At 42.9% G+C, this 17,627-nt stretch overlaps 1 protein-coding gene across 1 annotated transcript in view; it reads left to right on the top strand.

Annotated features, from left to right (window-relative positions):
* Positions 1-4,476: 4,476 nt before the first annotated feature.
* ZP2 (zona pellucida glycoprotein 2 (sperm receptor)) overlaps positions 4,477-17,627 on the top strand; it is a 16,913-nt gene continuing 3,762 nt past the window's right edge. Inside the window, 13 exon segments of the mRNA XM_006875980.1 lie at positions 4,477-4,616; positions 4,708-4,799; positions 6,136-6,219; positions 6,581-6,675; positions 8,502-8,660; positions 10,861-11,055; positions 11,765-11,861; positions 11,956-12,137; positions 14,023-14,146; positions 15,699-15,886; positions 15,970-16,058; positions 16,175-16,299; positions 16,439-16,628. Of these exon segments, the coding sequence (XP_006876042.1) occupies positions 4,477-4,616; positions 4,708-4,799; positions 6,136-6,219; positions 6,581-6,675; positions 8,502-8,660; positions 10,861-11,055; positions 11,765-11,861; positions 11,956-12,137; positions 14,023-14,146; positions 15,699-15,886; positions 15,970-16,058; positions 16,175-16,299; positions 16,439-16,628 (1,760 nt within the window).

Raw genomic sequence — 17,627 nt, 5'->3', positions numbered from 1 at the left:
TTGATGTTTTTCACTGTACTACAGGGAGTTAAAGGAGCTCTGGTAGCGTAGTGGTTACGAATCGGGCTGCGAACCTTAAGGTCAGCGGTTCGAAACTACCAGCTGCTCTGCGGGAGAAAGATGAGGCTTTCTACTCCTGTAAAGATTTACACCCTCGGAAACCCTGTACAGGGTCGCTATGGGTTGGAACCGACTCGACGGCACTTAACAACAACAACAACAGGGAGTTAGGTAGGAGTCCTGGTATGGCACTGTAGGATAAGCACTGGACTGCTAACCATAAGGTCGACTCTTCAAATCCATCAGTAGCTGCTCGGAAACCCTATACAGGGTCACTATGAGTCAGAAGTGACTGGGTGGCACACACCAACAGCAACATGGAGTTAAGGAGCTCGGGTACTGTAGCAGATTACGAACTGGGCTGCAGCTATTGACAAGGTCAGCAGTTCGAATCTACCAGTCACTCCATTGGGAGAACTATGAGGTTTTGTGCGCTCCTGTAAAGTTTTATAGCCTCAGAAACCCTATACAGAGTTACTGTAAGTCAAAACCCATTCACTGGCACAGAGCCACCACGAGCACACGGAATTAAAGTTTGTTTGCAAGTTTATGCTCTAAATCCATTCACTTGGGTATGAGATCTTTATGATACGAAGTTGCAATCCATAAGCTATCTGTGGTTAAGTGCCGTCGAGTTGGTTCTGACTCACAGCGACCCTGTATAGGGTTTCCGAGAAGCAGCTGGTGAGTTTGAACCTCCGACCTTGCAGTTCAAATCTACCTTGTGGTCCAGTGCTTATCCTACAGGGCCACACCAGGACTCTATAGCTTGTCCATATAGAAATTAGATTCACTCTTGTTGCTGGTATTGCTTTAAAATAGTTTTAATTGATCATTTTATCCCCAAAACAATTCCATCAATACAGAACTGAAAAAGAATTGTAAAAAAGCAGGAGTCACCCAATCTTCTGTGTCTCTAGGTTGAAGGCATTCAAAATATAGTGACCCCTCTCCACAATGCACTAGAAGGTACCATCAGTGGTGACAATGGTTCAGGCCTGGTAGTGGTTTGTTTTGGTATACTTAAAGTTTCCATGACAGGAGAGCAATTCAAGGACAAATAGCATCAACAATATCATTTTTGTAGAGACTTTGGTTTTTCCAAACTATTGCTGTGAGGTGCTATTTCTGAAGCAAACAGTTCTTCCTCATTTCAAAACCGGCAGCACTCAAAATCCTACCCATGTATCCCTATGCATGTCTGCAAGGGTTTGAGTCCTAGAAATGGATTCTTAGGAGCTTGGAACCCAATGGTCAGTGATTGTACCAAGGAAAGGGTTGAGGAGGCAGCTGAAATCAATCTCTGGTGCATTCAACCACCTTCACCAGTCTCCCAGTCTCCTGCTCAGATCTTTGTATTGCCTCTTAGCTTGGAACTTAGCTTCAAGATAATGTGCTGGACTACAAGGTCAGCAGTTCAAACCCACCAGTTGCTCCTTAGAAACTCTACACAGGGTGGCTATGAATCAGAACCAACTCAACAGCACTTAACAACAACAAGCTTCTTAGAAGCCCCCCATTTGGGGCTTGGTGGTGTGGTCTGTACCTTTTGGAGGTGGAGCCAAAACATTTAACCAATCACCTCATTGACAATCATTTTTTGTTTTCATGATTTACTTGATTTATTTTGTCTTTTCATCCTTTTTATTGTGATTTAGATGAACGTTTACAGAGCAACTTCTGGATTTTCCTTTCAACAATCATACACATTTTGTTTCATGATGTCCATTGTAATTCTCACAATAGAACAGCATTTGGTTGATTTCCCTGTATTTACTGTTCCCATTCCTCCTTCTTTGCAGTGCCTTCCTGCCTTCTGAGCTTCCTCCTGGGGCAAATGGTGACCTTGGATCATCTATGGCTGATTGTTCTAAGGAGCACGCACATTCCTGGTGTTACTGTTCACAGTATAGGCCTACCTATCATTTAGCTTCTGGTTTGGTTTTTGGTTTAAACCATAGTTCTCTTCTGAATCTATATCTTTCCACCATCAAAATCTAGGAAGGGGCTTCAAAAAATTTATGGCAAAATGGAACTGAAAGATCATGGCATTTTCCCACAAACCTTCTGAAGACCCCTCCTTGTACTTGTCTTGATTTTGCTCCCTGTCAGCAGTCCCATGAGGCCACAATCTAATAAATACATTTTCATAAAGAGCTTAACTACTGGCAACCACTCCTTGCTTGGCCTCTCTCCCTCCAGGTATTTCCCACATTTCTCTGACCATAAGAATCATCTGTCGTTGTTGTTGTTAAGTGCTATTGAGTCGGTTCCGACTCACAGCGACCCTGTATAGGGTTTCCAAGGAGCAGCTGGTTGAGTTTGAACCACGACCTTTCGGTCTAGTGTGTTATCCTACAGTGCCACTAAACATACATCATTATCCTGGACTTCTCCCCTGGAGTGTGTGAACCAGCAGTTTTTGGAAGAGGAACTTATGATATTAATGAAAGTCATTCTTTTAGTCAAAGAAATTAAGGAAACACTACTCTAACCTACAAGGAGCTCTGGTAGCATAGTGGTTATGAATTGGGCTGTGAACCGCAAGGTCAGCAGTTCAAAACTACCAGCAGCTCTGCGGGAGAAAGATGAGGCTTTATGCTCCCGTAAAGATTTACAGCCTTGGAAACCCTATACAAGGTCACTATGAGTCAGAATCGACTCCACAGTACTTAACAACAACGAGTCAGAACCAACAACGAGTCAGAACCAACTCCACGGCACATAACAACAACCACTCTAACCTACAGTGGTATTTCAGATTCCTGGGACTGGGGATTACATCTTGAGTTATAGCACAGAGGCAAAACAGAAAACAAAATGTGCAAATACCCTGCAATGATTTGAGCATATATTCACTCATTACGGAAAGTGGGCTGCAAACAAGTAGGTGTCTCAGAGCAGTGAGAGACACGAAAAAAATATGTATGTTGACCAACTCTTAGGAGATCCGTGTTCTTGATCTGGTTCTGACATTCATTAGTGTCCCCATCTGTAAACTTCCAACTGCTGCACAATATCTGTATGACTTATGTGCCCACTACTCACTTCTAGGACCTTATTTGGGAGCTATGCAGGGAAGTGTGCAAAATTTGTCAACATATAATTGTTCATAATGATGAAAAATTGGAAGCAATCTTAGTTTCCATTATTAAGAAGAAGTCAAATGAGTTAGGATTGAGCCAGGCATTGGAATACTAATCAACCTTAACAATGGTAATGAAGGTCCTTATTTTTGATATGGAAAATATTTGTGACCTTGTCAAGTGGTAAAAGCAGTTTACGAAACAGTATTTAAATCTTGACCCCAGTTTTGTGTTTTTGTTTTGTGTGTGTGTGTGTTGTTTGTAGAAGTATGTGAAGTCACCAAGGGGCAAGATTATGGAGGCCTTTTGAAGTTTGTCTGTATCCTTTTGTAAGTGTCTGCATTTATTTCTTACAATAAACTTACCCAGTTGCCATTACGTCAACTCCAACTCATGGGTGACCCAATACTGTGCCCCACAGGATTGCCAATGGCTGATTTTCAGACTTGTATCACCAGGCCTTTCCCCTGAGGGCCTTTGGTGGACTCTTATGCTAACCTTTCCAGCTAGCAGCTGAGCAGGTGGGTCATTTGCATCACTTTGGGACTCCAGAATAAGCTCAATCTTGTAAAGCTGGGGGAAATAATACTGCATTTGTTTGTTAAAGGAGACCTGGGACGGCTCCCTAAGGGAAGCACTGGGCTATTAACCACAAAGCAAGCAGCTCGAATACACTAGCCGCTCCTTGGAAACGGGCTGCTAACAACAACAATCTGTTAAAAGATCATTGTTTTGTACATTGTCAGGATGATTAACCTCCACAATAGATAGGAGACTCACTGACTCATTACCAGCTAGGCGATTCCGACTCCTAGAGACTCTGTATAGGGTTTCTGAGGCTGTCCAACTTTATGGGAGCAGAAAGCCTCGTCTTTCTCCCACAGAGCAGCTGGTGGATTTGAACTGCTGACATTGCCATGAGCTGTCCAGTGCTTACCCTGCAGTGCCACCAGGGCTCCTTAGGAGACTATGAGGTACTTGAAAGATTTAGTGATTCGAACAACAACAAAAAAAGTTCTTTCCTCAACAATGTGCACTACGTACTTTTACTCTACACTGGAGTTGTAAACATTTTGTCTAAAAGATGCTATTTTTACCCAGTGTTATAGACAAAACCCCTAATCGATACATCTGAAGTCTATCAGGGAATTCTGATTTCTGGCCTGGCCTTCAGAGCAGCTGGTAGAAAATCCAAAGAGCAGGTTCAGGAAATATCAAATAAAGTATCCAATAAAGGGCTTCTTCCAGACTTTCTAGAAAGCCCCACATCCCTTCATCTTAGTTGAGAGGGCAGAAAATGCAGGTGCACCCAGTTGGGAGAGGGCGGGCCATGCCCCATCTTTTCCGTCATAAAAGCACAGAGCAGCCCGTCCCTCTCTACCTTGGTCATTGGGTGATGCCTTTTGCCATGGCGTGCAGATGGAGAGCAGATTTCAGGTATCACCCAAGCTGGGTCTGGGGAGAGTTGAGGTGAGTATTTCTGAGCTGGGCAGAAGGGGAAATATCGGTCTTGTCTGCCTGAATCCATCCCATCTTAATGCTCTGCCCCATCCTCTTCCAGAGCCTACCTCATGTCACTTTCTCTCATCTTTGTCCTTACGATGTCAGTGAACTCCAAAGATGCTCCTCGGATGATGACTCCTGACTTCCCAGGTATTATTCTTGGCTGAAGGATGTGCTTCTAGTTGCTGGAATAGGAAATGGTTAGGGTGCCTATTTGGCCAGGAAACCAAGTTAGGTCAGACAGTCTCCATGCACCCCTTTCTCACCTTGGTGAAATCACTAGTCTTTCAGTTGTTCGTTCTCCTCTGACTTGTTCTGCCAGCTACATGAAAGTTTGTAAAGTAGAGACGAGGCTTTCTGCTCTTGTAAAGACTTACAGCCTTGGAAACACTATGCAAGGTCACTAAGAGTTGAAGTCCATTTAGTGCAGTAGAATCCAGCACCGAAGGAGTCATGATGGTGCTTTAGGTTAAGCATTGGGCTGCAAATCACAAGGTAGATAGTTCAAGCCCACTAGCCACTCTATGAAGAACAATGAGGCCGTCTGTTCCTATAAAGAACTATAGGAACCCTAAAGAGAAGCTCTATTCTAACTTATTGGGACTTTTATGAGTTAGAATGGACTTGGTGGCAGTTGGTTTTATCCATTCCTTTAGTGCCTCAAGGTTAGAACATTAGGCAACTTTCCCAACAACCTCAACCTAGTGCAAGATTAACTGTAGGATATACCAGAGGCGAGAGAATAGCAATTTATGGAGGTAGAATTTGGTCAGCAGAAATATGTCCGTGTTTAACTCGGGGCTCTTAAACTTTTAAAAAACCTTGAGGAAAAAATACTTGGTCCTTTACTTCACAGACTTTTGGTGTGGCGTTACTGGTTAATGCGCTAAACTGCACCGTCGGTTTGGGCTGTTGAGGTCAGCACTTCCAACTCACCTGCTGCTCCTTGGAAACCCTGTACAGGGTCGTTAGGAGTCAGATCCCGACTCCGTGGCACTTAACAATAACAACTACTTCACAGAACTACCATCTTTGCTTGCCCAGGATGCCAGTCAGACTTCTTCCAGCATTTTTGTGACCCTTAATTAAGGAATCCTGGTGTGGCACTGTGGGTTGATGCGTCAGACTGCAAAGCCATTTGAACTGCAAGGTTGGTGGTTCAAGCTCACCAGCTGCTCCTTGGAAACCCTATACAGGGTCACTATGGGTCGGAATCCATTCGACAGCACTTAACAACAACAACAATTAAGACTTATCCTTGAAGTCTGTAGGGAGCATTGAACGCTAGCTTGATACCTTCTTAGCAGTTCTTTGGTATATATTTCAACAATTCGTAACTTCTCTGAGAGTAGAAGACAGACTTTGCCTCTCCAGACTGTGTCCTTCCCTGGTGCCTGTGAGAGGAGTGGGGCTCTCAATACCACTTTGGTAGGGATTGTGTCTCATGCAGCTCAAAGAGGCCCCTAATGCTGTTTTCGCTCTCCAGGCACTGTCTCTTGTAATGAAGATGGAATGATACTGGGGCTTCCTAGAGAGCTTGTCACCAAGAAATGGCATGCATCTGTGGTGGGTAGGTGATGTGTATTATCTCATTGTAAGCCCACTTAGTAGGAAGCCCTGGGCTCCCGCTGAGGAAGAATATAAACTCTGTGGAGCAATTTGTATCTAATTCCCAAGGTACCATGGTGTTCCGTGGTTTATATAATGCCACCAAGAGAAGGCCTTGTGTTTCCTTGAGTGTGCCATCTGAGTTCCCTGGGAATTTTCTAGCAGCAAATTATAGCATTTCTCAAAGCATGTGTCATGGCTCTCAATTGGGCCAATAAGAAGTGTTGAAGGTCCTTAGAAATAGCTTGGCGGTATTAGCTACAGTGAATTTCCTTTCAGATCCTCCCAGCCATCACATATGTAAACTGCTCTGATTTCTGTAGATTCCCTGGGTTTTGAAATCCCAAACTGCACGTACATCCTGGACCCGGAAAAGCTCACCTTAAGTGCCCCATATGCAAACTGTACCAAAATAGAGGTAAGTAACTGCTTAAGGGACTATTGCTTGGGGAACTAGGATAACCTAGTAGTCAGTGGATGCAGGCTTTGGAGAAAAAGCAGTGCTTCTCAACTGAAGGTAATTCTTACCTGCCCAGGGGATATTGCTGTTGTCTGGAGAAACTTTAAGTTGCTACAGCTAAGAAGAAATGCTATTGACATTTAGTGGATAGTTGCCAAGGAAGCTGCTAAATGTCCTATAATGCACAGGGCAGCCACGGGTAACATGAGATTGTGGCGCAAAATGCTAATAATGTTGATCTTGAGATACCCTGCAGTAGAGAGAGAGACAATCGAGCTTAATCTCTGCTTTTGCCACTTTGTAGGTGCAATCTTGAGCTGTTACTTAATGTTCTAAGACTGCTGCTCACTGGAAAATGGGAATAATGGCACCCTCTCCACAAATAACCGAAGATAATGACAGAACGCAGAGCGAGGGTTTAGCACAGTGCCTAGCCACAATGAATGGTCAAACATTATTATGATATGTAATAACCACATGAAACAGAGTCTGGAAAATGGAGAACTCTCCTGTAAAATCGATATTGGAAGACAAACAGTAGCAGCTGAGCAGTGGTTTTCTCTGTTGCTAAGCAATGTTCTTGCTCAATCAGGGTGATTGTAAAAAGAATGACCTGTCTAAGGCAGAATTTCTAAAGCTTTAGTGTGCCAATAATCACCTGGGGAATTTAGGAAAGTACAGATTTAGTAGGCGTGGGGGTAGGTTCTAGAAACAGTCATGTTTAATAGATCAGTACATATGTTTGAATCTGATGCAAATAATCTACAGTTCAAACTCCTTACAGTCTGACAACCTGTTCTACAAAAAAGGGTGGCAACTTGAAGTCATCTGGCTCTCGGTGACCACCCTGTGATGTAATCATGTGTTCTTTTTTCAGTGTGAATTTGCCAGTGATTAACTTTCATTTGAAACAGCCCTTTCCAAGTTTGAGGAGCTTAGGGTTGCATTCTCCTAGGCCACAAAAGTGACCCAAATCTGTTGCCGTTGAGTTGGTCCAAACCCATAGAGGCCCTGTAGGACAAAGGAGAACTGGCCCATACGGTTTCCTAGGCTGTAAAGTTTATGGTGGTAGATGATCTAATCTTTCTTCAGTGGAGAGGCTGGGGGATTTGAACTGCCCTCCACTTATCAGCCGAGTGCCTAACTACTATGCCACTAGGGTTTTTCTACTTTAGAGCAGAGTTTTACAATCTATAAATGGCCAGTTCTAGCCCATGGCTTGTTTGCTCTATGGGTCCCAAACCAAGAATGGTTTTTTACATTAAAAAAAAAAAGTGGGTTGTTTCTTGTGGTTTTTTTTTTTTTTTTGGGGGGGGGGGAGGAAATGCCATGTATATCATCATGACCCACAAACCCTAAGATAATTATTCTCTAACCTTTCACAGAAGGCTTGCCAACCTTTTGCATTAGTCCGAGTTCTTTGAGGATCAGGGTATTATCAAAGATGGCTTTGCCCAATCAGTACTCAATGTGTTTAAATAAATTCAGTTAATTCTAAAACAGCCAAGGACTGATAACCCAAACATGGGGTAGAAATAAAATAAAAACTGGAACCCCAATCCATAGAGTCCAAGAGAACTGCTCCTATCAACATATAAATTCTTAGCAGAGTATGTGAAAGGGCTAGCTTATAAAGCGTTCTAATACAGGAATGAAGGATCCTTTTGGAACCTGTGGTGGATACTGGTAAGTTTTGAAGGGTTTGGGATTCAGCCGGGGTAGTTGATATTCTGGAATCCTTTCCCACTAAATTCAGGCACTTTCTCGCTGTCATCTGCACACAGCATAACGAGTACCAGATGACCATCATACTCGTGGATAACACTACTGCTGCAAGGCATGAAGCCACTGTATATCAGATCAGCTGTCCAGTGACGAAAGCAGAAGAGGCTCAGTCCAGCTGGCTTCTGGGATCCACAAACTGCATGAAGGACTTGATGTCTGTGAGTGAATGAAGCAGGTTGACTGCTTGTCATATGGCTACCACAGGGGAAGTGTCTATGGCAAAAACAGGCTTAGGAATGAGGCCAGGATTGCAATCCAGAATCGACCATGTAGTTGCTGTGTGACTTCATATTAACTGCTTAACCATGTTGAGTTTGTTTCCAAGTCGGATGAGGGAACAACGCTCACCTTTTAGTAGCATGAAGAATTGACTCAGAATGGATATGTACTGCTTATTACATTGTGCTTTTCCACAAGTGGGTTCAGTTGGTAGTTGCAGTTGTATCAACAATGACTTGACTCATTGAATAGCTACTACTGCTGGGCCCCCGTGTCAGGTGATACTGTTGTGTACTGTCGAGTTCATTCTGACTTAATAGCGGCCCATGTGGCAGAGTGGAACTGCCCCACAGGGTTTCCTAGGCTGTAATCTTTGTAGGAGCAGGTTACCAGGTTTTTTTTCTCCTCCAGAGCCACTGGTAAGTTTGAACTATGAACCTTTCAGTTAGCAGTTAATGCTTGACCATTGTTTCCACCAGCAGTGCTGCAGGATAATGCACTGGACCTACAAGGTCGGTTTGAACCAGAAGGTCAATGGTTCAAACTCATCAGCCATTCCTCAGAAACCCTACACAGGAGTACTGAGTTGGAACCAACTTGACGGCACTTAACAACTACAGGTTTACAATGGTGTGTTAGCACTGTAGGATAAGCGCTGGACCGTGCAAAGTCAGTGGTTCAAACCCACCAGGCGTTCCTCAGAAACCCTTGTTACAGGATCGCTATGAGTCAGAACTGAATTAACAGTCCTTACAAGGTTTACAGTAAATGAACAAAACCTTCTGTAGAATTCATATGCCAGTAAGTCTTTTGTAGATTATGGTCAACCAGGTGGTCCGGCTCATTGCTTCACTTTAATGATGATGCTGAGTACCTTCAAAAAGCTCGAGGAAAAAGTCCACTCTTTTCTATTCAGCTTTTTCACATACTTCTTAACACACACACACACACACACAATATATATATCTCTTCTAGAGCCAATAAAAAGGAGCTCTGGTAGTGTTGTTGTTGTTAAGTGCCGTGGAGTCGGTTCTGACTCATAGCGACTCTGCACAGGGTTTCCGAGGCTGTCAATCTTTACGGGAGCAGAACTCCTCATCTTTCTCCCGTGGAACTGCTGGTAGTTTCGAACTGCTGACCTTGAGGTTCACAGGCCGATTCGTAACCACTAAGCGGTTAGGAATCAGGCTGCAAAGGTCAGCAGTTCAAAAATACCAGCTGTTCCGTGGGAGAAAGATGAGGCTTTCTGCTCCCTTGAAGATTTATAGCCTCAGAAACCCTGTACAGGGTCACTATGAGTCAGAACCGACTCCATGGCACACAACAACAACAGAGACAATAAAAGGCTCTACATTTTAAGAGCCCAATTGCCTTTTGGTCTTGGGAGCTCAAATGGTTAAAATGACTTTGTTTAAGGGGAGTCCTGGTGTGGTGCTGTGGGTGAGTGCACTGGACCGCAGTGTAGGCTTGAAGTGCAAGGTTGGCAGTTCTAGCTCACTAGTCACTCCTCAGAAACCCTATACAGGGTTGCTATGAGTCGGAACTCACTGAACATAACAAAGGGAGTAGTGTTGGTGTTGGTGGTCATGCGCTACCAAGTTGGTTTCAACTAACAGCAACCCTACATGAGTATTCTGAGGCTGTAAATCTTGACAGGAAATGGAACAGCTGGTAAATTTGAACAGCTGACTTTGAGGTTAACAGCTCAGCTCATAATTCACTATGCTACCAAGGACTCCTCAGTCTAAGGGTACAGATGGGATTTGTAGCTTGTCTATGACCTGAGAAAACTTTTCTCCTAAATCTTGTGTGTCAATGGACTGCTAACAAGGTTGGCAGTTCAAACCCACCAGCAGTTCCTTGGAAACCCTATACAGGGTTATGGTGAATTAGAATTGTTTCGATAGCACTAAACAGCTGCAACAAATCAAAACCTTAATCATGACTTTCTTTCTTTCCATCTTTCTTCCAGTTTTCCTTTCAGACGTCTATACCTAACTTTGATGTCAAGATCTTGGTATGAAAATAATTGTTAATTGATCTAGCAACACTTGATTCAACATTAAGCTAGTTAGTTGTAATCCTGATGAATATTAGGCTATATGAACTTAAATTTAATAACTTTGGTGTTAAGGTGAGTACCACTTTTCTAAATGAAGCTCTTGACTTCAGAATGAAACAGGTCTGCAGAGATGGGTCCTTAAAGTTGGTGATGGCCCCATCCAAAGTCTGACTCTTGGGGAGGCCATGAGACAAGGCTATGGTGTCATGATTGATAGTGGCAAGATAATTCTCCAAGCATCACTGAATGCTACTGGAGTGACGCACTATGAGGTAGGTATGAAAATCTTTTGTATTACCACCAAGGCATAGACTCGCTACTCAGAAGACAAACATGTGTTCAAATTCATTGATAATACAACTCGATCAATAAATAATGCCTTCTATGTGCCAAGCACTACACTTGAGTACTAAGGCTATGTCAAGCGAATGGCTATGTCTCTATTTCAATCTGGTCTTTCTTTCCTGTAGACTAAAACCTACTCTACAGTGTAAGTCTTAATCCAGACAAAACTTCTTAATTCAACAGATAATCTGTAACTGTTCTGAAGTTCATCTTCTATAGATGATACTGGTACTTTTTAGACCATCTACATTAAATGAATTAACGTGCTGAAGTTCTAGAACAGGGCCTGGCACATAGTAAGCGCTCAAACATCGGCTATTACTTTGAACACAATAGTCCTGTTTCACACTGTCTAGTAGCTTCTAGACCTCTGATACTATAGAGACATGGAGTAAGATGGAACTTCTGTTCACATCTTCCTAGAAATGATCTAGCTAGGTCATAATCAGTAGACATGACTAGTTTTCTAGATATTATGGAAGACAAGATTTTAAAACTGTCAGTGGTTGTTAGAGATGCTAAGTGTCTAAATTCTACTACTTGTGTCAAATCAATGTACAGTTGCTCTGTTTTTATGGCATTGGTTAGAGATTCCAGTAAACCAAGTCTTTACCATGGTCCCCTTTGCCTCCTCAGCAAGAAAACGGCCATCTGTACATGGTGCCTCTGACCCTCACATACAACTCTCCTGGACAGACGGTCAGCCTTTACACTAGAATGATGTGTGTGGCAGGTGAGATCCCTGGAGCTATAAGTTTTAGTTTGTGAGACACTGTTCTGGGAGCTTACTTGGTGTTGATAATGAACATTCTCTCTGTCACTTCTAGATCGTGTGACTTGCAATGCCACACACATAACTCTCACCATACCCAAGTTTCCTGGGGAGTTAAAAGCCGTGAGCATTGAAAATACGCGTATTCATGTGAGCCAGTTACACTACAATGGAATTGATACAGAAGCAATGAATGGCTTAAGACTGCATTTCAACAAAAGTTTCTTCAAAACAAAAGTACGTTCTACCAACCATGGAGTCCTGGTGTGGCACTGTGGGTTACTGCGCTGGACTGCAAAGTTGGTTTGAACCACAAGTTCAGCAGTTCAAGCTCACCAGCTGCTCCTAGGAAACACTATACAGGGTCGCTATAAGTTGCAACCAACTCTACGGCATCCAACAACTCCCAACCATTTATGAAGAAATCTGATTGAAATGGTCTCTGGGTAATCTTAGTATAGCTTGTTAAGTGCCATTGAGTGGTTCCAACCCTGTATAATTGACTTTGAACCACCGACCTTGTAGTTCAAACCAACTTTGCAGTCCAGCCCACTAACCCACAGCACCACATCAGGACTCCTTAGCTGAGGACCTGTTGGTTTATAAAAAGGGTTGTTGTGGTTGTGGTTGTTGTTGTTGTTGTGAAGTGCCATCAAGTTGGTTCTGACCCATAGCGACCCTGTATAGGGTTTTTGAGGAGCAGCTGGTGAGCTTGAACTGCTGACCTTGCAGTTCAAACGGCTTTGCAGTCTAGTGCATTAATCCACAGTGCCACACCAGGACTCCAGCTGCCAGGGTACAAACTCTGGTGGTGGTGGTGGTATGCCACCGAGTCAGTTCCGACTCATAGTGACTGCATAGATGAGGTTTCCAAGGTTGGAAAGCTTTATTGGAGCAGAAAGCCTCATCTTTCTCCTACGGAAAGGCTAGTACTATAAAACTACTGACCTTGAGGTTCAGCCCAACGCGTAACCGCTATGCCACCAAACTTTGGAAAATCTCATTTGATCAGTTTCTAGGAAATTGACTTACATAAAATTTCATTCTCAAACACCAGCCTCTTTAATGTGTGCAATGGAAATTGTCCTCAGTTGTTCTCATTTGGAGTCCTGGTGTGGGTGCTGTAGGTTAATGTGCTGGACTGCAAAGTCGCTTTGAACTACAAGGTTGGCAGTTCAAGCTCATCAGCTGCTCCTCAGAAACCCTATACAGGGTCACTATAGGTCAGAATCTACCGGAAGGCACTTATACACAACAAAGTACTAGGAACTTCTTGTGAAGCTTCTCATGTTAACCTTTGTTATGGAGCTGTATTGAAAAGAATAGGACACTCTGACCTAACAAAAGGGTTCCAACTGTGCATCTTGACTGATTTTTCACTGCCAGGACACTAGAGTGACCTTATGTCGGGGTATATGTGCTTTGCAATACTTCAGTAATAATTGCTCAACTTTGGCTTAGCAGTGTATCCTAGCTCTTTGGAATTTGATCTTGTTAACATGTTAACTTAAGGAGCTCTGGTTGCGTAGTGGTTACGAATCAGGCTGCGGGCCGTAAGGTCAACAGTTCGAAACTACCAGCTGTTCCACGGGAGAAAGATGAGGTTTTTCTGCTCCTATGAAGATTTATAGCCTCGGACACTCTGTACAGGGTTGCTATGAGTCAGAACCCACTCCACAGCACATAACAACAACAATATGTTAACATGTTTTACTACCCAGTACAACGAGTCCTGGTGTGGCGCTGTGGTCTAATGTGTCAGAATGCAAAGTTGTTTGAACTGCAAGGTCGGTGGTTCAACCTTACCAGCTGCTCCTTGGAAACCCTATAAAGGGGTGCTATGGGTTGGAATCCACTAGAAGGTACTTAACAACAACAGCCCAGTACAAAGAGCATGCAGCATTGAGTACTTTAGGGCAGGAGTCAAAGCAATCAATTTCCCCTCTGGGGAAGAATGCTGATCTAAGGAAGTGACAGACGCTCCCTTGTTCTGGCTTCAGGGAAACAGGATAAATCTGGAATGTTCCCAGCAGGTCTCCAGCACACTTCTTCTGCCTCCCTGTGAATACCTTAAGGAACAGACAGGCTGTGGCTGCTAACTGACATTCTTTTCTCATTTCAGATCTCTGCAAAATGTGTGTCCTATCAATTCTACTTATCAGTCAAGCTGACCTTTCAGTTTCATCTGGAGACTATATCCATGGTAGTACGTCCTGAATGTCTCTGTGAATCACCAGTTTCTGTAGGTAAAGACACTTTAAAACAACGTTTTCACATTAAATTTTTCTTCTTTTTCTTCCGTTGGTTCTTACTGGGCATGTGGGAAAATAGATACTAGTTCTGATTCAGACTTCTTGCTTTGTTTCATGAAACTAAAACAAACCAAACACCAGATGGACTGTTAAGGATACAGCCATACTTGGTTAACCTGGTTAACCTAAACCAAACCAGTTGCTGTCCAGTTGATTTCTCATAGTGACACTTGTGTACAGAATAGAATGTGCTCCATATAGTTCTTAAGGCTACAGCCTTTGGAAATCAGGCCTTTCTTCTGACATGCCTCTTAGTGGGTTTGAACCAACAACCTTTCTTCTAGTTGATTGTCTCGCTGCTTATGCTATCCAGAGACGACCACTTTGTAGGGTGGTTAAGTGCCCCGGAGTTGGTTCTGACTCATAGCAATGATAATGAGCTTCCCTAGTAGGTTTGAACCTTTGACCTTCAGGTAAGAGTCCAGTGCTCATCCTTCAGTACCACACCAGGACTATATAAGATAATACTCCTAAAATATGCAGGTAGAACTCATAATGATTTCATGTTTAAGTACTCATAATTATTGCATGTTTAAGTAATTAAGCTATAATTTGGGGTTAAGGTATAAATCAACCATTTAGTATGAAGAATCTCTCCAATCTCGATTAAGATTATTACAAATTAAACTAAAAATATTTTCTCTAAACTCTAATGTCTTCAAAAGGAGGGTTGAATAGATACTTCTGGATACTGCCTCTACATTTGTGTACCTGATAGAACAACTTAACTGCTCTTTGGGCTTCTTGCAAACAAAACTCACTGCCATTGAAGTCCATTCTGACTCATTGCAATCCTATATAGGGTTTCTGAAACTGCGAGTCTTTATGGGAGCTGACAGCCTTGAAGAGTGGCTGATGGATTTTTGAATTTTTCACCTTCAGTTAGCAACCCAATGTTAAACCAGGGATCCTTAAATTTTCCTAACTCTAGTTGCTTACTGAGGTACCTTCGTAAACAAGGAATTAGACATTCTGGTAATTCCTGCTAAAAATAACTCTTTGTAACAAAAAGGTAGGAGATTAATCCTACAGTCCAGGAACAGAGGACCCTAGGACCATCAAGGGAGAGAGGCAGGAGCGGAATGTGGGACTCTATCCAACGAAGCAGTGACCCCAGAGATGGAAACGGAAGAGGGCACGGAGAAGAGCAGCTGAGGACTCTAGACTCATGGAAAGAGAAAGGCTGTGTGCTGGCGGTCTGGAGGCAGGCTTGCAGAATGTGCCCTTTGGTTGTTTAAATGATTATATATTCTGAGTGTTTTTGTACATTACCTGGCCCCCCAAAAAAGAGGGAATAGAAGCAAATACTGTTGAATGATGATGTACAGAAGATACTGTAATCATTGCAATAAAACGAGTATAAAACTGTTCCCCCATGTAAACCATCACTCAACTCACAATAAAAACTTAAAAACAAAACAAAACACACAAAAAACCTCTTGACAGTATCACATGACGTTTTCTCTAAATCCCCACCACTATGTAGTTACAGATAAGCTGTGTACCCAAGATGGGTTTATGGAGTTTGAGGTCTACAGCTACCAAACTAAACCAACTCTCGACTTGGATACCCTGAGGGTAGGAGACTCATCCTGCCAGCCTATCTTCAAGGCTCAGTCTGAAGGGTTGGTACGGTTTCACATACCCCTGAATGGATGTGGAACAAGACATGAGGTTAGTACTGGCTGGTGGCAAGAGGCAATTAACTGTCTTTGAAGCAAATAACTGTGTTAAACAACTCTCTCTAACTTTTTAAGTTTAAAGAAGACAAAGTCATCTATGAAAACGAAATACAAGCTCTCTGGGCAGATCTTCCAAGCAAAATTGCCAGAGATAGTGAATTCAGGTATGATACACAATTGTTGCTTGACTTAAACTCTAATGTAAATCTAAGTAACTTTCTAACCTACAATTCTTCGGTACTATATACACTGCCTGCCCTCAACCACACTCTCCTTACAGAATGACAGTGAAATGCTATTTCAGCAGTGATGATGTGCTAATAAGTAGCAATGTTGAAAGTCTTCCTCCTCCAGTGGCGTCAGTGAAGCCAGGTCCACTTGCTTTGATCCTGCAAACCTACCCGGGTGAGATAACACTCGCTAAGACCTTCCAAGGAAACTTATCACTTAAAAAAGGAACTTTCTGATGTTGGTATAGTAGTCATGTTTGAGTTGTTACAGCATCAAATGCTCAAATGCTGAAGAGGTCTCCATTCCATTCCAGATAACTCTTATAGACAACCTCATGGGGATAAGGAGTACCCTTTGGTGAGATACCTCCGCCAACCAATCTACATGGAAATGAGAGTGCTCAACAGGACTGACCCCAACATCAAGCTGGTCATAGATGACTGCTGGGCAACAGCTACCATGGACCCAACCTCTCTTCCCCAGTGGAATATTGTTGTGGATGGGTAGGTACTCTCCACACCCCAAGGTCACCCACCCAATCCATCAAAACATGCCAGTGAAGAAAGTAAGATACCTTTTGGGGTTGTAGAGGAGTTCTATTAAGTTCTGTGAAGTTGTTTCTGACGCATAGCAACCCTGTGCAGTGTTTCCAAGAAGCAGCTGGTGAGTTTGAACCTTGTGGTTAGCGGACCAGTGCTCATCCTACAGCGCCACACCAGGACTCCAGAGGAGCTCTAGGTGTCACAAAGACCTTGTTTCTTATTGACTGACTTGTGCTTTCTTAATACGTAACACATCAGCTTGGAACCTTAATGAAGGGGATCTTCCCCAAGGAAATTTGGCTCTAATACTGCTGCCTATTTGTAGAGAGTACATCTTTAGTCCTTATTTTGACTGAACACCTACCACTATATAGCTAGGCACTAACCATTCTTTTGGAGTCCTGGTGTAGCACTGTATATTAATGAGTTAGACTGCAAGGTTAGTTTGAACCACAGGGTTGGAGGTTCAAACTCGCCAGCTGCTCCTTGGAAACCCTATACAGGGTCACTATGAGTAGGAACTGACTCCACAGTATTTCACAAAGAATATATGTTCTTCTTAAGAAACCCATATGTTCCACTTAAATTCCAGCTGTAATCACTTACTGGTTGGTCTCCTTAAGTACTAATCAGACTCCAAAGCCTGAGTACTAGAATATTCTGAAGAACATGTGCCTAAGCAGAGGTGTTTGTCCCCTGAACTCTGCTTAGCTTCCTACCTAGTGGTCTGCAAACTAGCTGAGGGTTCTTTATTGAAGTTACTGGAGTCTTAGACTTCAGATATATTCCTGCTCTAAAACCATGTACAACCATTATTTCCACACCAACTCCTTCACAGCAGTTAAGACTTGCTTAAGTCTCCCTTATTAAAATTTCCCCCTCAACTCTAGTAAAACTTCTTAGCATCTCCTACATAACATACTACAGCATCTCCTACATAACATACTACAGCATCTCCTA

The sequence above is a fragment of the Chrysochloris asiatica genome, unplaced genomic scaffold (assembly GCF_000296735.1).
Source record: "Chrysochloris asiatica unplaced genomic scaffold, ChrAsi1.0 scaffold00348, whole genome shotgun sequence".
In the NCBI taxonomy this organism is placed as follows: domain Eukaryota; kingdom Metazoa; phylum Chordata; class Mammalia; order Afrosoricida; family Chrysochloridae; genus Chrysochloris; species Chrysochloris asiatica.
Note: the sequence above shows the minus strand (reverse complement) of the source record. Positions and strands in the feature narration are given on the sequence as shown.